This window comes from Coffea arabica, chromosome 1e (assembly GCF_036785885.1).
Source record: "Coffea arabica cultivar ET-39 chromosome 1e, Coffea Arabica ET-39 HiFi, whole genome shotgun sequence".
Lineage (NCBI taxonomy): Eukaryota > Viridiplantae > Streptophyta > Magnoliopsida > Gentianales > Rubiaceae > Coffea > Coffea arabica.
This window is the reverse complement of record NC_092311.1, coordinates 56899482-56916717: the sequence shown is the minus strand read 5'-3', so window position 1 is coordinate 56916717 and position 17236 is coordinate 56899482. Positions and strand designations below refer to the sequence as shown.

At 43.8% G+C, this 17236-nt stretch overlaps 2 protein-coding genes across 2 annotated transcripts; both read left to right on the top strand.

The window, feature by feature from the left end:
* Window positions 1-12921: 12921 nt before the first annotated feature.
* Window positions 12922-13559, top strand: LOC113730637 (monothiol glutaredoxin-S2-like). Its single transcript, XM_027255508.2, has one exon. The coding sequence runs from the start codon at window positions 13040-13042 to the stop codon at window positions 13346-13348; it is 309 nt and encodes a 102-aa protein (XP_027111309.1). The 5' UTR covers window positions 12922-13039; the 3' UTR covers window positions 13349-13559.
* Window positions 13560-15872: 2313 nt separating this feature from the next.
* LOC113734502 (NAD(P)H-quinone oxidoreductase subunit T, chloroplastic-like) lies at window positions 15873-17225 on the top strand. Its single transcript, XM_027261082.2, has 2 exons — window positions 15873-16378; window positions 16751-17225. Exons 1-2 carry the CDS (start codon window positions 16026-16028, stop codon window positions 17166-17168), a joined length of 771 nt encoding a protein of 256 aa, XP_027116883.2. The 5' UTR covers window positions 15873-16025; the 3' UTR covers window positions 17169-17225.
* The last annotated feature ends 11 nt before the right edge of the window (window positions 17226-17236 follow it).

Below are 17236 nucleotides of genomic sequence, written 5' to 3'. Positions count from 1 at the left end.
AACAGCGAGAGGCCAGCACAACAGAGCAGCAGATACGATGGCAACAACTCATGTCATCAAGTATATGGCTAGTTCTTGTTTTTGTTGATCATCCGACTCCTCAATCAGGGAGCACGCATCCTTTTCTTTTAGAAGATTCGTGCAGGCCGGGGGACTAGTCACCCTCATTTTGACTTGTACTGCCGGATGACTTGCTCCAGTCCACTCTGGTGTGTGTATTCTTGTGCTTTATTGGCTTCTGATGCAGAAACTCACCGTCAGTGCACAAAGACATAGGTGTAGTTTGCCTTAATTTGCCTCTCCCATGTTAACCAGGTCTATAGATATTGGCGACGCTTTTCAGATTTGCTTGTGTGATTTTTTTTTTCTTTCCCATGTATATATATATGTACTCGCGAAGCCATCTTAAGTACTAGATTATCGTCCAAACAAAAACCATGGAATTGACCTTAATAAAAGAAGCCACCATATATTACGTATATGCTCCCGAAGAACCAAAGCGGCATCCAGTAACTTCATGACAGAATAAAATAAATAAAAGTTAGAAAAAGGTGGCATATACGGAGGAGTAGTAAAAAGGTTATGATGTAATGTGATGCTGACTGCCAAAAACCGCGATCCGACCTGAGCTGTTACGAGCCGAATCGACTGGGAATGGCCGAGCTGATAGAAAGTGAACGAGCTGACCGACCTGCAGAGGGAGAAACGACGAGGCTTGATTCCCCGGAATAATTCCGACGATCAAGTCAGCAAGAGCCGGAGAATAAAGTGCAATGTAAAATACCGTAAATAGCGTACCTTGTGTCGTCTTATGGTGATAGTTTCCTTATAAGACTACGAGTTCTAGTCAAGGGGGAGTCTTTCTAGGGTTTCACCCACTAACTCCGAAAGGCTCGGGGGCTGCGGCCCACTAAACCCATCTGGCTAACGCCCAAACTGACTTGCCCGAGTTGCCATGTTGACACATCCGAACTGGCACGTAGCGTCCGTAGATTGGCCCCCTACACTAGCCTCTCTGGGAGTCTAGAGTCATCGAAAGATCGCACGAATCGGGACCAAATATCCAGGTGAAGGGTTAGTTCGGTGTGGGGCCCACGATCCCATGACTGTTGTTTTGGCTTGGGTAACTGCCACGTTCGCCTGGGTATCCGTCACTTCGTGTGCCACGTCACATCATAATGACGGTTATCAGCTCAACCGTCGCACAGAACAACGGTTTTCTCGTAATAAATTTGAATTTAACTCGGGACACTGCGTCTTCCCGCCTTGGTGGCCTATAAATAGGCCTCCTAGACGTCACTTTCACTCTTTCTTCCTTATTTTTCAGCTCCCAGACTTCCAATCAATTCACACATCTCCTTCCCTCTTGAGCCTGTTCGTGCGTCTATTAGCGAGTCCAGCCGAGAGTTAGTTCGCTCTAAGCATTTCCCAGCTCCTCTTCCCTCATTTGCCAGTAAGTCCTTTCTTTCCCTTTTATGTCTTCTTTGTCTACATACTCTAACATAACCCGTTCGATCCCTAGACGTAGAACAGCCCAACTTATTCCCGTAGAAATCATATCCTTCTCTTTTTCTTCCAGTTCTTCATCTCCGAGCTCATCTGAGTCGGAGTACCTTCCTTTTTTCACTCCTTCTCCTGTCCGAGTTATGGCTCAATCCGGTCAGCTTGCTCAACCCGTAGCTAGAACTGTCGATGAAGCAATTCCGCTTGAGGCAGCTCCTCTCCGAGTTAGGGAGGGACCTCCCAAGGGTCCCGACACCGATTTTGGAGAGGTAGATCTTATCCCCCTATCCTGGACCAGGGTGATGTGGACAAGCTGGTGGAGAAATATAACATTCCTTACCAGTTCGAAGTCTGAGCTGCCCAGCCTGGAGAGGTTGCTTGCCGACCTCCTCCTGGGTTCGTGGCGATTTACAAGGAGCAGCTTATGGTAGGCCTTCGCCTTCCTATTCCCCAATTCCTCTTCCAGATTCTAATCTTCTGGGGAATCCGGGTGACGCAGCTCGCTCCCAACGCTGTTCGGTTGATCCTGGGCTTCTTCATGCTATGCAAAATCCTGGAGATCCCTTACTCCTTAAAGTTGCTCAGGCCCTTCTTCCAGATGAAGGTCATCGGTCAAGTTCACGGCTGGTTCTACTTCGCTCGTAGAAGTGGAGCTGAGTTTTCAACCTGCGAGCTGTTCTCCGGCGCCCTCTCAACTATCAAGGGTTGGAAAGCCCAATTCTTCTTTGTGAAGAATACTGGTTTTCCTTCCCCGACCTGGAGGGAGGGTACCCAAGTGTCCGACCCTCTTCTTTCACCTCTCCCCGCGGCCGAGCTAGATAAACTAGTTAGCTTGGGCGCGCGGTTGAATGTGAAAAAATTCAATAATGCCCAACTCTGGTCTGCGAGGCTGATTCACGCAGAAGTGACCGACCCTGCTCTTGATCTCAGGCCACTCACCCCCGATGAGCTGGCTGCTCATGAATTTTCTTCTCCTTTGTCTTTTTTTTTTGTTTCGAGCTCTTTTATGCTGTCTGAACTGACTCCTCCCTCTCCTTCCGTAGTGAAAAGATTTTCTCAACTTTTGAATCTCGAAGGGACTAGCAGCTCGAGCATGCCTGCTACCATGTCGTCTAGTACCCCAGTCAATGTGGTGCCTCCTCCACCAGTACCCCCTTCTCAGGCCACAGCTCAGTCATTCTTTGTTGCCGAGCAGGGTAAGAAGAAACGCAAGAAGTCCACAGCCAAGAGGACGTGTACCGAGGTGTCTTCCTCACTAGCTTAGGTAGAGCCAACAGCCCCCACGGCCCCCCAGTCCAGCCATTATGGGGTGAATTCTGCCGAGCAGCAAGCCTCCTCCGAGTCACCTCCAATGATGTAGCAGCAGAGGAACATCATCCCTTTGTAGGAGGCAATCGAACTGAGCTCTCATCCTTACCCAATGCATTTCTGCCCAAAGTGGGGGCTATCGATTAATGACCGAGTTCAGTTCCCAAAAACGGCCCGGAAGCTCCTACAGGGGGCGGTACTCCCTTGAGACTACACCTTCATGCAGCTCGCCTCAACTGATGAGCTCCTCCAGCATTATTACCTTAGTACTGCTCAGGTTTGTATCGAATTATCTCGACCCCTTCTTTTACTTTAATCCAATTCACTTTGGTGCTCACTGGGCTTGAATGCAGCTAAACGTGGCCAGGGCCGAGCTATCTAGGCGATACGAGCACATGAACATGAACCTATCCCAGGTCAAGGCAGCCAAGGACAAGCTGGCAGAGTAGCTTGAGGCTGTCGATGCTGAGCTAGAAAACCTCAAGAAGCAGCTTGTAGATTTCCAGTCCGCTTGCGAGCTGGAGAAGAAGAGGGTGGCCGAGTTGACCTCACAGTTGGAGGCTGAATAGAAGAAGTTCGCAGAGCTCCTCGGCCAGATTGAGGCTGCCAGAGAAGAAGGGCGACAGCTGGGCGTTCGAGAGTTCAAGAAGTCGAAAGGCTTCATAAATGATCTAGCCATACTGAATGGTCCAGTCTCGCAGCTCAGATATACCAAGGCAATAAACGACGTGTAGGCTCTGAACTTGCCTGGCTTCGAGCTGGAGGTATGGTTAGATTACAACCCCGGTGCGGTTGAATAGATTGACCGACTCGTGAAGGGCTATGCAAGTTGACCAACCTTGTGGCAGACCTCTCTCTGCCAGCGACCTCCCCTAATCCCAAGCAGGAGGACCAGGGGGAGAATTAGATAGCGCTTAGTGTAGGCATAGATAGAGTAGGCCGTAGCACAGGGCGAAAATCGAGCTGGCCAGCTCATTTTTGTATGGCCCCCCTTTTGTACATTTACTTGAAATGAATAGATTGTTTTTCTGCTTCAACACTTAGCCAAAAAAACCTTATTTCTTGTCAGAAAGTCTAGATACACATCTATGGACGAGCTGCTAGGCGCAAACTAACATTCATGAAAAATTACTTGAACTCCTCCCGCCTTCAATTGCGCGACCTGGCTTTTAACTCGTTCCGGCTTAGGTCGTTCCACCCACGAGCTCTTAATGGAAGAGTCTCAAATTTGAATTATGCCATGTACGTGGGACCTTATTACCGTTAAGATGAGCTAACCGACAATATTCCGCTTGATCTGCTTCCTTTACCACGTAGGGACCCTCCCAGTTGGAGCTCAATTTATTTGTGCCTACAGCTTGACTAATCGAGTTTTTTTGTAGTACCAGATCCCCCGACTTGAAGGAAAGGTGTCTTACCCTCGCATTGCAGTATCACGCAACCTACCCTTTGCACTTAGCCATTCTTATGGTTGCTTCTTCCCTTTGTTGTTCGAGCAGGTCTAGGTTGAGCCGCATCTCCTTCTCATTATCTTGGGTTACGAAATGCTGCACCCTGCTCGAGGGCACACCAATCTCTGCCGGGATTACTGCCTCCGCCCAATAGGTTAAGACGAACGGAGTTTCCTGAGTGACAGTTCGGGGTATAGTTCGGTAGCCCCATAGTATGGTGAACAGTTCGTCTATCCACCCAATTCGGGCAGACTCTATCCGCGTCTTCAAGCCATGCAATATGGTTCTATTAACATTCTCGACCTGGTCATTAGTTTGGGAGTGCCCTACGGAAGCGAAGTGTTGCTAAATTTCAAGCTCAGAGCACCAATCTTGGAGGGAACTGTCTGTGAACTGTCTGCCGTTGTCTGAGATCAGGGCCCGTGGTATGCCGAAACGACAAACGACGTTCTTTCAAAAGAACTTCTAAACCGACCTGCTGCTGATGGTGTTGAGGGATCAACTTCTACTCACTTAGTGAAATAATCTATTGCCACCACCAGATGCTCATATCCTCCTGGAGCCCTGGGAAAAAGACCAAGCAGGTCAATTCCCTACTGGAAGAATGGCCATGGGCTTTGAAGAAGGACCATCTCCTGAGTTTGGGTATGACGAACTGGCGCGTGCAACTGGCTTAACCTACACTTGGCCACCAGTTCGGCCGAGTTTCGAAAGATGGTCGGCCAGTAATATCCGAATAACATGCCCTTCTTGGCCAGAACTCATGGGCCGACGTGATTTTCACATATGCCCTCATGTAGTTCCTGCAGAATATAGTTCCCCTCTTTAGGCGTTACACACTTCAATCACGGTTGCAAATAGAATTTCCTATACAGTGCTCTGCCAGTGAGCACATATCCCTTGACTTGAGGAGAATTTTTCAAACCTCTATCTTGTTTGAAGGGAGTTCTCCATTGGCTAAGTACTGGATAATGGGATCCATCTATGAGTTCCTCACCTGAATGACTGCTGCGTCCAACTGCTCATACGCCCGATTCTTAACGACCTCCACTAACACCTCTATATTCACCGTGCCAAACGACGTGGAAGCCAGTCTAGACAGAGCGCCGGTCCTTTTATTCCAGTTACGCGGAACCTGTTTGAGCGTGAAGTGCTTGAACCGGCTCTTTAGTTCGTACGCTTTAGCAACGTATTTCTTCAATGGTTCCTCCCTGACCTCGTAGTTCCCCAAGACTTGGTTCACTGTCAACTGAGAGTCACTATGGACCTTTATTGATTCAGCCCCTAACCTTCGGGCTATTTCCATCCCCGCGATTAGAGCCTGATATTCAGACACGTTATTGGAGGCTTTGAAGTCAAACCTCAACACGTAAGCCAGTCTTCCCCCATAATACTGATCAGTAGGAGCCCTGCTCCACACCCTTTCCTGCTGGAAGCTCCGTCGACGTACAACGTCCAAGTCAAGGTTGCTTGTTTAGCACCCTTCTCGGTTGTTTTGTCCTCAACTGGCATGGTAGCTTCTCTGGCTTATTCAGCCTCGGCCCGTTTGGCATCTGCTCGTGTAGGAGCTTCTCCGGCTTAGGCGACTTGACCTCAGCTGGCTTGATGCTAGCCTCTCCGGCCTGTTTGGATCCCGGCTGTCCAAAGGAAACGCCTTCCGCTATAAAATCAGCCAAGGCTTGGACCTTGATGGCTGTTCGGAGCTAGTACCCGAGGTCGTATTCGGACAGTTTGACAGCCCACTTAACCATCCTTTCTGATACATTCGGCTTGAGTAGAATCTGTTTCAAAGGCTGGTCAGTCACCACTACGATGGGATGAGATTGAAAGTAAGACCTAAGCTTCCGAACCGTGTGGACTAGCGCTAGGACATATCGTTCAACTGCGAAATACCTCGCCTCTGCCTCTTGCAATACGCGGCTGACATAATACACAGGTTTCTGGATCCCGAGCAACCGACTTGGACAGGAATCTATTCAAAGCTGCCATCCTACCAGTTAAGCGTTGTACTTCCTTAATATTTCTGGGGGGAGCCATATCCATGATAGTCTTTACCTTATCAGGGTTAACCCTTACTCCGTTTTTGGATATCATATATCCTAGGAATTTGCCTGACCTAACTCCAAACGTGCACTTCTTGGGATTCAATAGCAAGCATGAGCTCCGGAGGACGTCGAAAATCTCTCTGAGGTCGGTGATGAACTACTCCTGAGTCCGGCTCTTTACTAACATGTCATCCACGTAGACCTCCATATTCCAGTCAATCTGCTCTTTAAATAACTTATTCACCAACCTTCGATATATTGCACCTGCATTTTTTAACCCAAACGACATGGTGACATAGCAATAGGTACCGTGCTTAGTGATGAATGAGGTCTTCTCCTGATCATCCTCATCCATAGCTATCTGATGATATCCCTTGAATGCGTCAAGAAAATAGAAGATCTCATATCCCATAGTGAAATTCACAAGCTGATCTATTCGCGGAAGAGGGTAGCAATCATTCGAATAAGCCTTATTCAGGTTGGTGAAATTTACACACATCCTCCAGGCCTTTCCATCCCTCTTGACCAACACAGGGTTAGCCGATTATGTCGGGTAGTAGACCTCTTTTACAATCTTCGCCTTCAACAGTTTGCCTACCTGACTCTTAACGACCTCATTCCATTCAGGCGCAAAGTTTCTCTTCTTCTGCTTCACAAGTTGTATACTAGGGTCGACGTGAAGCTTGTGTACCGCCAGTTCGGACGGAATTCTGGGCATGTCTTCCATACTCCAGGCAAAGATTTTCGCGTACTCTTCCAGAAGGGATTCTAGTGCTCTCCGGGTCTGCTCGTTCAAGCAGGAGCCGACCTGGACCACACGATCAGGTCGTTTATGACTGACAGGCAGTTCAACTAACCCTTCATCTGTTTCCAGCCTCTCCTTCCTCTCCACGGGCTCCCATGGCTCAAAATAGGTTGTTTCAACCACTAGTTTCTTCTTACTCTTGAGAGTAGTAATGTAACAGGGTTTAGCTACTTTTGGATCCCCTTGCATCTCAGCCACTCCCATTGGCGTGAAAAAATTTTATACTAAGGTGCCGGGTGGAGCAGAAGGCTCGAAGCGCATTTAGGGCCGGCCGTCCCAAAATCATGTTGTACGATGAGAGTTCTTTTACCACCGTGAAATTCATCGGAACGGTTCAGCATTTTGGCGACACCCCCACCGTGATCATGAGGGTTATCATCCCCTCAGGTGTCACTGGTGGACCTGCAAAACCTATCAGAGGAGTTCTGACTAGTATGAGTTACCTGTCCTCCAATTATAGTTCTTTAAAGGTCTTGTAATATAGCACGTCAATGACACTCCCATTGTCAATGTATACCTTTTTTACTTTGTAGTTGCACGTGATGATTTTTATCACAATGACCTCATGGTTATTAGAACCCAAGGGTACTTTGTTTTCAGGTTCATAGATGATCTCCTCATATATTTTTAGTCGCTTACTTGGGTTTTCTACGTTACAGAAGAGGTGGTTATTCCGCCGAGTTATGTGGCTATCTCCCCCAATAGGTCCTCCTACAATGGTGTTAATTACCCCTGTTAGGTTCTGTACGTCTGGCTCGGGAGTTCGGTCACGGGGGCCCTGAGATCGGTCACACGGGTAGTTCGTGCGCTACCATTTGTGGCCTTTTGCCTCTGGTCAGCCCGTCCCTCCCATATGAACTGCTTTAAGTGTCTTCGTTTGATCAGCTCTTTGATGTCCCTTTTCAGATGACGATAATTTTCGATATCATGACCCACGTCGCGAAGGTAGGCGCAATACAAAGTCCGATCTCGTCTGCACCTATCACCGAGCAGCTGCGGAGGAGGTCGAGAGAGGCTCTCCCGTTCCATTACTGTCAGGACCTGAGCTCTGGGCGCTGTGAAAGAGGTCCAGACCCTCTCTTTTTTGAAGGGCCAACTCGCACTTGACCAGGGGTCGTTCCTGGGTTGGCAGTCGAAGGTGAAGGTGTTCTTCTGGGCCTGACTAGATTGCGCGTCACCCGAAATGGTACTCTTTCTGTGCTTATCGTCCCTTAGTCTTTCCTGCACGCCTTTCAGGCGATTGACTTTCTCAGCATTAGCCTTCTGATGAGCTCGATCCAGCATCTCCCGAATTGATTTAGGAGGCTTCTCCACAAACTCGGTATACAGCTTTTATTTGCGCAACCCATTGATGAAGGCGGCCATGACAACCTGATCGTCTCGATCTCAAACTTGGAGAGACTCATTGTTGAATCGAACCATGTATTCGTGAAGGGACTCCTCAGAACCCTGATGGATCGTCATCAAGTGAATAGTGTTCTTGGAGAAGGCTCGCGACGAGATGAATTGTGCTGAAATAGCAACGCGAACTGTGTGAAGGACCGAATTGACCTGGGAGACAACCCCTGGAACCACTGACGTGCCTTTCCTTCCAGAAACATTGGGAAGGTCTTGCACCGGATAGCGTTCGCGGTTGTTTGCAGGCGCATCTGTGTCAAGAAGGCAAACAGGTAATCCTCTGAATCCATGGTCGCATCATAAGATTTCATACTTGATATTTTGAACTTTTCGGGCAACGGGTAATCCTCGATGTTCGACGCAAAGGGGGAGACGGTATATTTATTCGCCTTCGAATCTAGCAAAAGATTCAGTTTATCCTGCACCCGGTATTCATCTCTCCTGGGAGAGGGCTCCCTCCATGGGAACCCTTGGAAAGGCTCTGGGTGCTCAGTTCGGGAGTTTTTGTGGGAGGATTCCATGATTTCGACCTATTCGAGGGTGAGCTCTTTCCGTGCCTACTTTGGGCGAGAGTTAGGGCTCCTCGTTCTTGACTCTGTCGACCCGACTCTATCCGTCTTCCGTGCCGTATGTTCCCGGTCATGATGGCTCCCGAACTGCCCCTTTAGGTAATTCACAATAGCCTCAAAGGTAGGCAAATTTTCAGCCACCACCTGCACTAGTTGTTCAGGCGGGACTCGCGAGAGTTCCATCCCATCGTTCCCCAGCGTGGGATTCTAATGAAAATTTCAGGTGTTGTTTCGTTCGTTCCCCTTGGACCCATCATCGTTTCTCTAGGATCTGGTTCTCGACATGATTCGTGAGAGGAAAAATTGCGATTTTCACAGACGGTGCCAATTGATGCGACTGTCAAAAATCGCGATTCGAGCTGAGCTGCTAGGAGCTGAATTGACTGGGAATGGCCAAATTGATAGAAGGTGAACGAGCTGACCGATTTGCAGAGGGAGAAACGACAGGGCTTGATTCCCCGGAATAACACCGACGATCAAGTCAGCAAGAGCCGGAGAATAAAGTGCAATGTAGAATACCGTAGATAGCGTAACTTGTGTCGTCTTGTGGTGCTGTATTTATAGGTTTGAGGGTAATAGTTTCCTTATAGGACTACGAGTCCTAGTCAAGGGGGAGTCTTTCTAGGGTTTCGCCCGCTAACTCCGAAAGGCTCGGGAGTCGCGGCCCACTAAGCCCATCTGGCTAAATGGTGACGGCTACAGCCGAGCTACCGGCCTTAACGCCCAAACTGACTTACTTGAGCTGCCATGCTGACATATCCGAACTAATACGTGGCATCCGTAGATTGGCCCCCTACATAATGAATTGCCATCCTTTCTTTCTTTTCAAAGGTATAAATTCTCATGACCTAAAAAAGTACAGACGACATATATATGTAGAAAAGAAGTGTAATGCCAATTTTTATATCAAGAAAAGATTAAAACTGCATTATTGCCATTATCTCAAGTAAGATGCCAATTGTCATATAATTCCGATAATAAAAAGTTTTCTTCAACTCTCTGCAAGAATTGTATGGGAGAAGTCGCCGTCTTTTATAGTTCATCAATCAGTAAATTATCAAGTTAGGGGTGATGTACTAATTTTTTAAACTTTGTGTTCATTTCAAAAATGCTAAAATGGTCAAATCTAATTACTATAACGTCTTATGTTTGCCACCAAATTGCCCTGTTGGCTCACATAGTCATATATATGCCGAACTTGACCCCGATCGGCTTGTACTTTTTATCTAGTTGTGTCTGACTTGCGAATTGCAGCTTCTCTTTATATCCAATTGTTCTTTTATATGCATATTGTAGAACCCGCCAAGGGCACAATCCGAGCTGATCGGCGGACAGAGACGGCCGAGTTGACCTGCAATAAACAGAACTCCGACGCTCAAGTCAGTTTGAGAATAATAGAACAAGGGATAATGAGTGTATTGAGTTTCGTATCTTTTCTTGGTCCATAGAGGATTTCTCCCTCTACACATACCTATTGCAGCACTGCTAAGTGGCTATATCCAAGGGGAACGACTGACTATTCCTGATCAATTCATTTTATTCAGAAGGGTAGGAGCAAAAGACGGAGAGATTTTGCGGACAACAAAAGTCTTCCTCCTCCGAGTTAGATTCTGATTCTCAATCCTTGCAACATGTAATGTAAGATGGTAATAAGAGGCCCATGTCCAAAGATGAAATTGTTGATTCCAATTCATACACAAAATTTTTTTCGAGAATTGGTGCCGCCAACCTTTTTCTTGAGCCGGATCGAGAGCAGCTTGTGCAAACTGATTCCTCCCAACACACCAATCAATAGCTGGATGCCTCGCCACCACCAGGCATACTTTTTGCTATCTCCTCTGTGTCATGGTTCAAAGTCGCGATCGTGGTCACGGTCACGGCTTAGACTGTACTACATCGGTTTCAGCATATCGATCATGATTTTGGCGAGACGCGAATTTTTAAAATATTTAATATTCTAAAAATTTTTTAAAAATGATAAACAAAAATAATTAAAAATTTAGTAAAAATAATACAAATTCGAGTTAACTCGAGATGATTCGGAGTGATTCGGTGTGATTCGGCCGTTTCAACTTTTCACGGTGACGTTTCGGCGAGTTGAGTATTTCGGTATCGTTTCGTCACGGTATCATATCGACAAAGGCCGAGTCGTCTCGGTCTCGGCCGAGTCTTCGAACCATGCTCTGTGCCCAGGATGAATGATACGGCCGTAAATGGCACTCGAAACGCGCGTAATATTCCCTCCTGCATTGTCAACCCCACGTAAAACCCTAATGCTATCACCATGCATATTTAAAAGCAAGAAACATTAACAGGTCCAAAAAAAAAGAGAGAGAGAGAGAGAGAATAGAATAGCTAATTAGCATATTAATTTCTTCTATTCGGCTAGGCCGTACGAATATCTCTTAATTTATTCTTGTCAAGGGCCATCTCAAATTTAAGTGACCGACTTGATTATACGATTGCATGAACTTAAAAAGATGTAAAAGTATTACTGCTACATCAGAGTCAACTACTAATCTAATGCATGTGTATATCTTGAATGCAATGCAGGTCAACTAGACTCTGCAAAAGTGACAGCTTAATCAATGGAAATTTATCGCACGTGGAGTGCTTTAGCATTTTGCAGTGATCCATTTTTTATAATTAGCTTAGTCACAGACCAAAATATTCTTCTCCCACCTTCGTTTAATTTCCCTTGCATGTATTGTAACTTTTCTAAGTGTGTAATTATTGCAAGTGCTCAAAACTTCCATAAGTAGGTTAAGGATCTTATTCTGCAAGATCGGCTTGCTAAGATCGTTGCTCTGACTGAGTCTTCCCCAGTACCGCCGACCAGATTATTGGACGGTTGGTCTTTAATTCTTTATCATGAGCGTAAATTGTCTTAGTAGCCGACACTAGATCCCAATTAATTAAGTGGGATAAGCGAGCCTTGCACGTTGCTTATTTTAGCACACGCTTCTAAAAATATTGATACTATATGCTATATGACCATTCAAGAATATATTTCGGCATCATACGAAATGAATTTCCTCTCTATATTTTAGAACATTTTCTCAATGAGCAAACAAAATCAAAGCCTTACCCCCAAACAAAAATTTTAAATAATAAAAAAAATCACAGGCTTTCCAGAGAAATTCTTTAGCTTTTCTCGTCAGACTGTCTTTCGGTTCTAGACTTCTACTCTACTTGGGGAAGAACAAAAGGTACAGCATTTGGATAACACCAATATCTTTCTCCACCTCAGCAGATGCTCAAAAGCTGGCTCTATCAGGAATTCATCAGATGGAACTGCATTAGATTCAAGAAGATGAAACCATGCTAGCAGTGGGAAAATCCCGCTAGCAGCTTATTACTACTGTATTCAGCTCTCTCCGCATGGACGGTAGTGGAGATGCAGGATTCGATCAGCAAAATGCAACATTTAGAAGTTAAAATGCCAAATGCGGTACAACGTAATTTAACAAAACCCACAACTTTTCTTGGGAACCTGATTTAGTTACCATGTCTGGCCTTCTAATCATCATGTTCAAAGCAAATGTTCATTGATGTCCTACCAGAATGCATAACTACTTTCACTTAATTGTCCGGAGTATCAATTATTTAGCTCCAAATTTCTGAGTAAAATATAGACTACGGAGACAATTTTTGGACAAATGAGCTGGCATTTCATTACAAAAGGAGAAAATGATAGGCTGATTTCGGAATCTAGGAAATATCTTTCAGAACAATCTTTTTAGGCTCTCTCCATCTGGAAAGAAGGGCAATTACTGAGTACTCAAACGTGCATGTGTGTGCGTATATATATATATATATATATATGTGCAGGGTGACTAAGGTCTCTTCACAGCAACAGCTTAGCTCTATCCTCAAGTGTCAAAGCACATTGTTTGCCTTCTCTTTCCAGCGAGCATTTTGCTACAAATCAAGTAGCAACAATCTGTAACAAACAGAGTAATGGACTCAATAACCAGATTGACAGCTGACAAGCCATTGGTGATCTTCAGCAAATCCTCTTGCTGCATGTGCCACACCATCAAAACACTGATTCGCAGTTTTGGTGCAAACCCAACTGTCTATGAGCTTGACGAGCTTCCAAATGGGCACCAGCTAGAAAGGGCACTGGTCGCATCAGGCAGAAGACCAAGCGTGCCGGCTGTATACATAGGGGAAGAATTGGTGGGCGGAGCAAATGAGGTCATGAGTCTCCATGTCAAGGGAAAGCTAGTCCCATTGCTGAAGCAGGCTAAAGCTATATGGATATGACGTTAATTAACTGCAGCAAAGAGTGCTCTCCCCAACTCAGATGAGACTTGATAAGGAACCTCAAACAACCACCGCATGTGGAGTAGTAGCCTTTGTTTTGGAACTAAATCTTTGTAGTCATTTATTGAGTGCCTTTTACTTCAGCATTCAATGTTTCATCTTGTACGCGTCTTCTTCATTCAGACAGTTTGAATATCAGTATCTTGAATTACTCATTGCTACTTGAGATAAAACTTACATCACTTTCGCGTGCATGGGTTCAGAAAGAGAGCAAAGGTATAGAAGTCGTACATCCAAAATCCAATCTCTGTGTTCAGTTCACATTCAAGGGAAAAATGAAATTTGGTTCCAACAATGCACCCTCATACGAGTGCCATTCAATTCAAATCGGACTGCATCAGAAGCCAACCTAAAGTGCAAACGAGTTGATTTGCAACTGGATCAATCGACAATGATCCAAAGTTAATCACCAATGCAATAATAATCATCAATCATTACAAGATAACTGCATCCTAAATTCTTATCTAGACAAGTGCTCTTCAGCATTCAGTTCCATAAATTCTCTATACAGAATGAGTATATCGGCTAAAAAATAGATCATTAAGGTATTTGCTATTTAGGATCAACGATTCAGAGCCTCAAGCATCATCAGTTCTGTATTCAAAGGATGAAGCAAAGGTTAAAGAAAAGGTAAAATTATGTACCTTTTTTTTTTTGCCTGAGCTTGCAGTTTAATCCCTTGAAATTCCATTCATGGGAGAATGCACAGTTTTTTTCTCCATTAACTTGGGAAGTACGTACATCGAATAATCACATGATTTCCCCTTCTTCTGAAAATTTTAAGGTCGTAGTTTTCTTTCTTTCTTTTTTTTTTTTTAATTTCCCTGGGTAATATTAGGCCTACAAATACACAGCCTTCCAAGTTAACATCAAACTTCTTTCTTCTCATGATAATTAGATCAAAGCTCGAAATCAAAATATTGCTTCACACTACAAAATTCAAATAAAATTTGACGAATTCTACGTACAAACATAACGAGGTCGCATTAGCACCACTACTATTGAAATATCGACATTGATACTTACCAAAAAAGATATTGAAATATTGACAACAGCCTTGTTAAATTTGTTTAATCACGTAAGAGAACGAAACAGAGTACACATATTTTACTCCAACCACAATGTAAGAGAAAATAAAGTATTTACTCTCACATGAATTTAACAAAAAACAAAAGGCAACATTACCTAGATATCAATTGGAATTTAATCAAAGTGTCCGTTGACTCCGTCCTATGCTAACGACCGCCCAAGCTTACAGGAAAAGTGAGAGAAAGCCCGCGTCAAATCATAGATAGGGCGTCAATCGAATTTTTTGAGTCAGGTTTATGAATTTAAAATATTGGACTTTGAGCTCATGTTAAAAAAGATTCAAATTCAACTCACTCACGCTATTATATATGAGGTTCGGGTTCAAATTGAGTTTGGCCCAAACTCATAATTAAATATATATATTTTATAATTATGAATTAATACAACTTTACATATAAATTATTAACGTTTTATGTCATAACGTGTACTAGTATTCAAGGTACACACTAATGTGTGTCTAACTAATAAAAAAAATATTTGTGAAATATTTTGAATATATTTATTGAAATCATTTTCAAGAAACTTGGTTTTATATTTTGAAAATACATATGTAGAAAAATTTACCAAAATAAATGTTATAAAAAGTAGTAGTTATTTATAACCATAATTTGTAGTTGCTAATTAAAATTAAGATTTATTAAATAAGTTAAAAATAGAATATGAAAAAATCATATTGATAGTGAATAGTGATCAAAGATAAATTAATTTTTGTCTACACCATAACTTCCCTCATCATTAAAGGTAGTTTAGAAAGTATATAAAGTGACAGATTTTTGTTTATTTCAAACCCTCTCCTCTCCCTTTATATATAATATAGATAATTATAAATTACAATTATTAGTATATTTTTTTTACATGTATAATTATATTCATATATGGGTTGATCCTTAATCGAATCTGAGCCTAATATAACTCAAATTTAGCTCATATTTAATTCGAATCTAATATTTAGATCCAAACTCTATTCGATTCAATTAAAACTTGGGTTCAATGAATTTTTTTTGTGCTAAATTAGTAGAATTTGGTCTGACCCGACTTTATTAATGGTCCTAATCATTGACTACTATTAATATTGAGCAATAAGTTTCAACACTAACAAATACCAGTTGCAATCCTCTATGTCACTATTCGGTGCCAAATCCAGTGTTAATCTCACTTATCACGTAATGATAGAAGAAATTTAAATAAGTAATACATGACAAATTAAATAAATAGGATACTTGACATAAATATAAAAATAACACTAAATTGCCACCGAAAAAGTGGCCCAAGGATCGCGTGTGAACAAATACAGGGAAAAAAAAAATTCTCCAGTGTAATTTAGTAGCCTGTCCCGTGGTTCAGCTGAGCGATTTGTCATGTAATAACACTACCAATATATTCCAATTACTGATATTACCAAAATTGAATTGACCTGAATTAAACGCCGACCACACGATGTCATGTGGCGGTGGTGAAACCGGAAACTCCCTCTTCTCAACTGTCTTGATACTCTCCTCCTACTAGACTGCTGCTACTTCTGATTCGCATGGCTTCACCTGCAGTTCCACCAACTTCATTACCAACTCTATTAAAGGACCGCCATACCCACAGTCATCGAACTCAGGGCTACTCAGCTTCAGTGACAAAACATGGAAAGGGTTTAAACCGCGGGCATCTCCGTATTTATGCTGTAGCAGCAGCAGCCGCAGCACAGGGTCCAAACCAGCGACGAAGGGCACCGCCTGGAGTTGACACAAGAATCCACTGGGAGAACGAGGATGAGGGATGGATAGGAGGTCCTAAATCACAGCCAACACAAGAGCAGCTCAAAACGGACCAGAATCTCTTAGGTCAAAACTTCTCCGACCTTCTAAACAGTTCATCGGATTCTCATTATCAGTAAGTCTTCCTTCCCCCCTCCTTTCCTGCTGTGATATTATCTCACCTTTTCTTAGGTTTTTTCTTGCCGCCCCGATTGCTTCCCTGGTTTCCGTGGCCGCCCTTTCTCCCTCTTGGGTCATGCACCTCAAAGTTCCTTGTTCAAAGAATCTTGTGAGGCGCAGCCAGTCAATCATTACAGAATACTATAATTAAATCCACTATGTGAAAAGTGTGCGCCAAAAAATCTCCCTGTACTGCTATTAAGTGAATTACAAGCTTACACACCTTTTTCCTGTATTCCTTTTCCCCTGGGTGACGGTGGGTTTTTTTTTCTTTTTTGGGAGTACGAACTATAGGTGCCAAGCTAAATTTCCTGCTACTTTCTACCAGGTTCTTAGGAGTATCTGCAGAAGCAGACATGGAGGAAATTAAAGCTGCTTACAGGAGATTATCAAAGGAATATCATCCAGACACGACATCACTTCCTCTTAAAGCAGCATCAGACAAATTCATGAAATTAAGGGAAGTGTATGACATCTTAAGCAACGAGGAAAAGCGCAAGTTTTATGATTGGACACTTGCCCAGGAGGCAGTTAGTCGTGAAGCGGACAAAATGAGAAAGAAGCTGGCAGACCCACATATGCAAGACGTAGATAATTGGGAATCCATTCCGGACATGGTAGATCGTCTTGGAGGCAGAAACATGGAACTGAGCGATCAGGCAAAATCAGCTTTGACCTTTGATGTTTTGATCATTCTATTCTCAATTTGTTGTATTGTATACGCATTGTTTTTCAAAGAATACTAGATCAAATGAACTATGCAGTCAAGTGTATAATACCATGTGCTAGCATTGATGATGAAATCTCCCGGGCT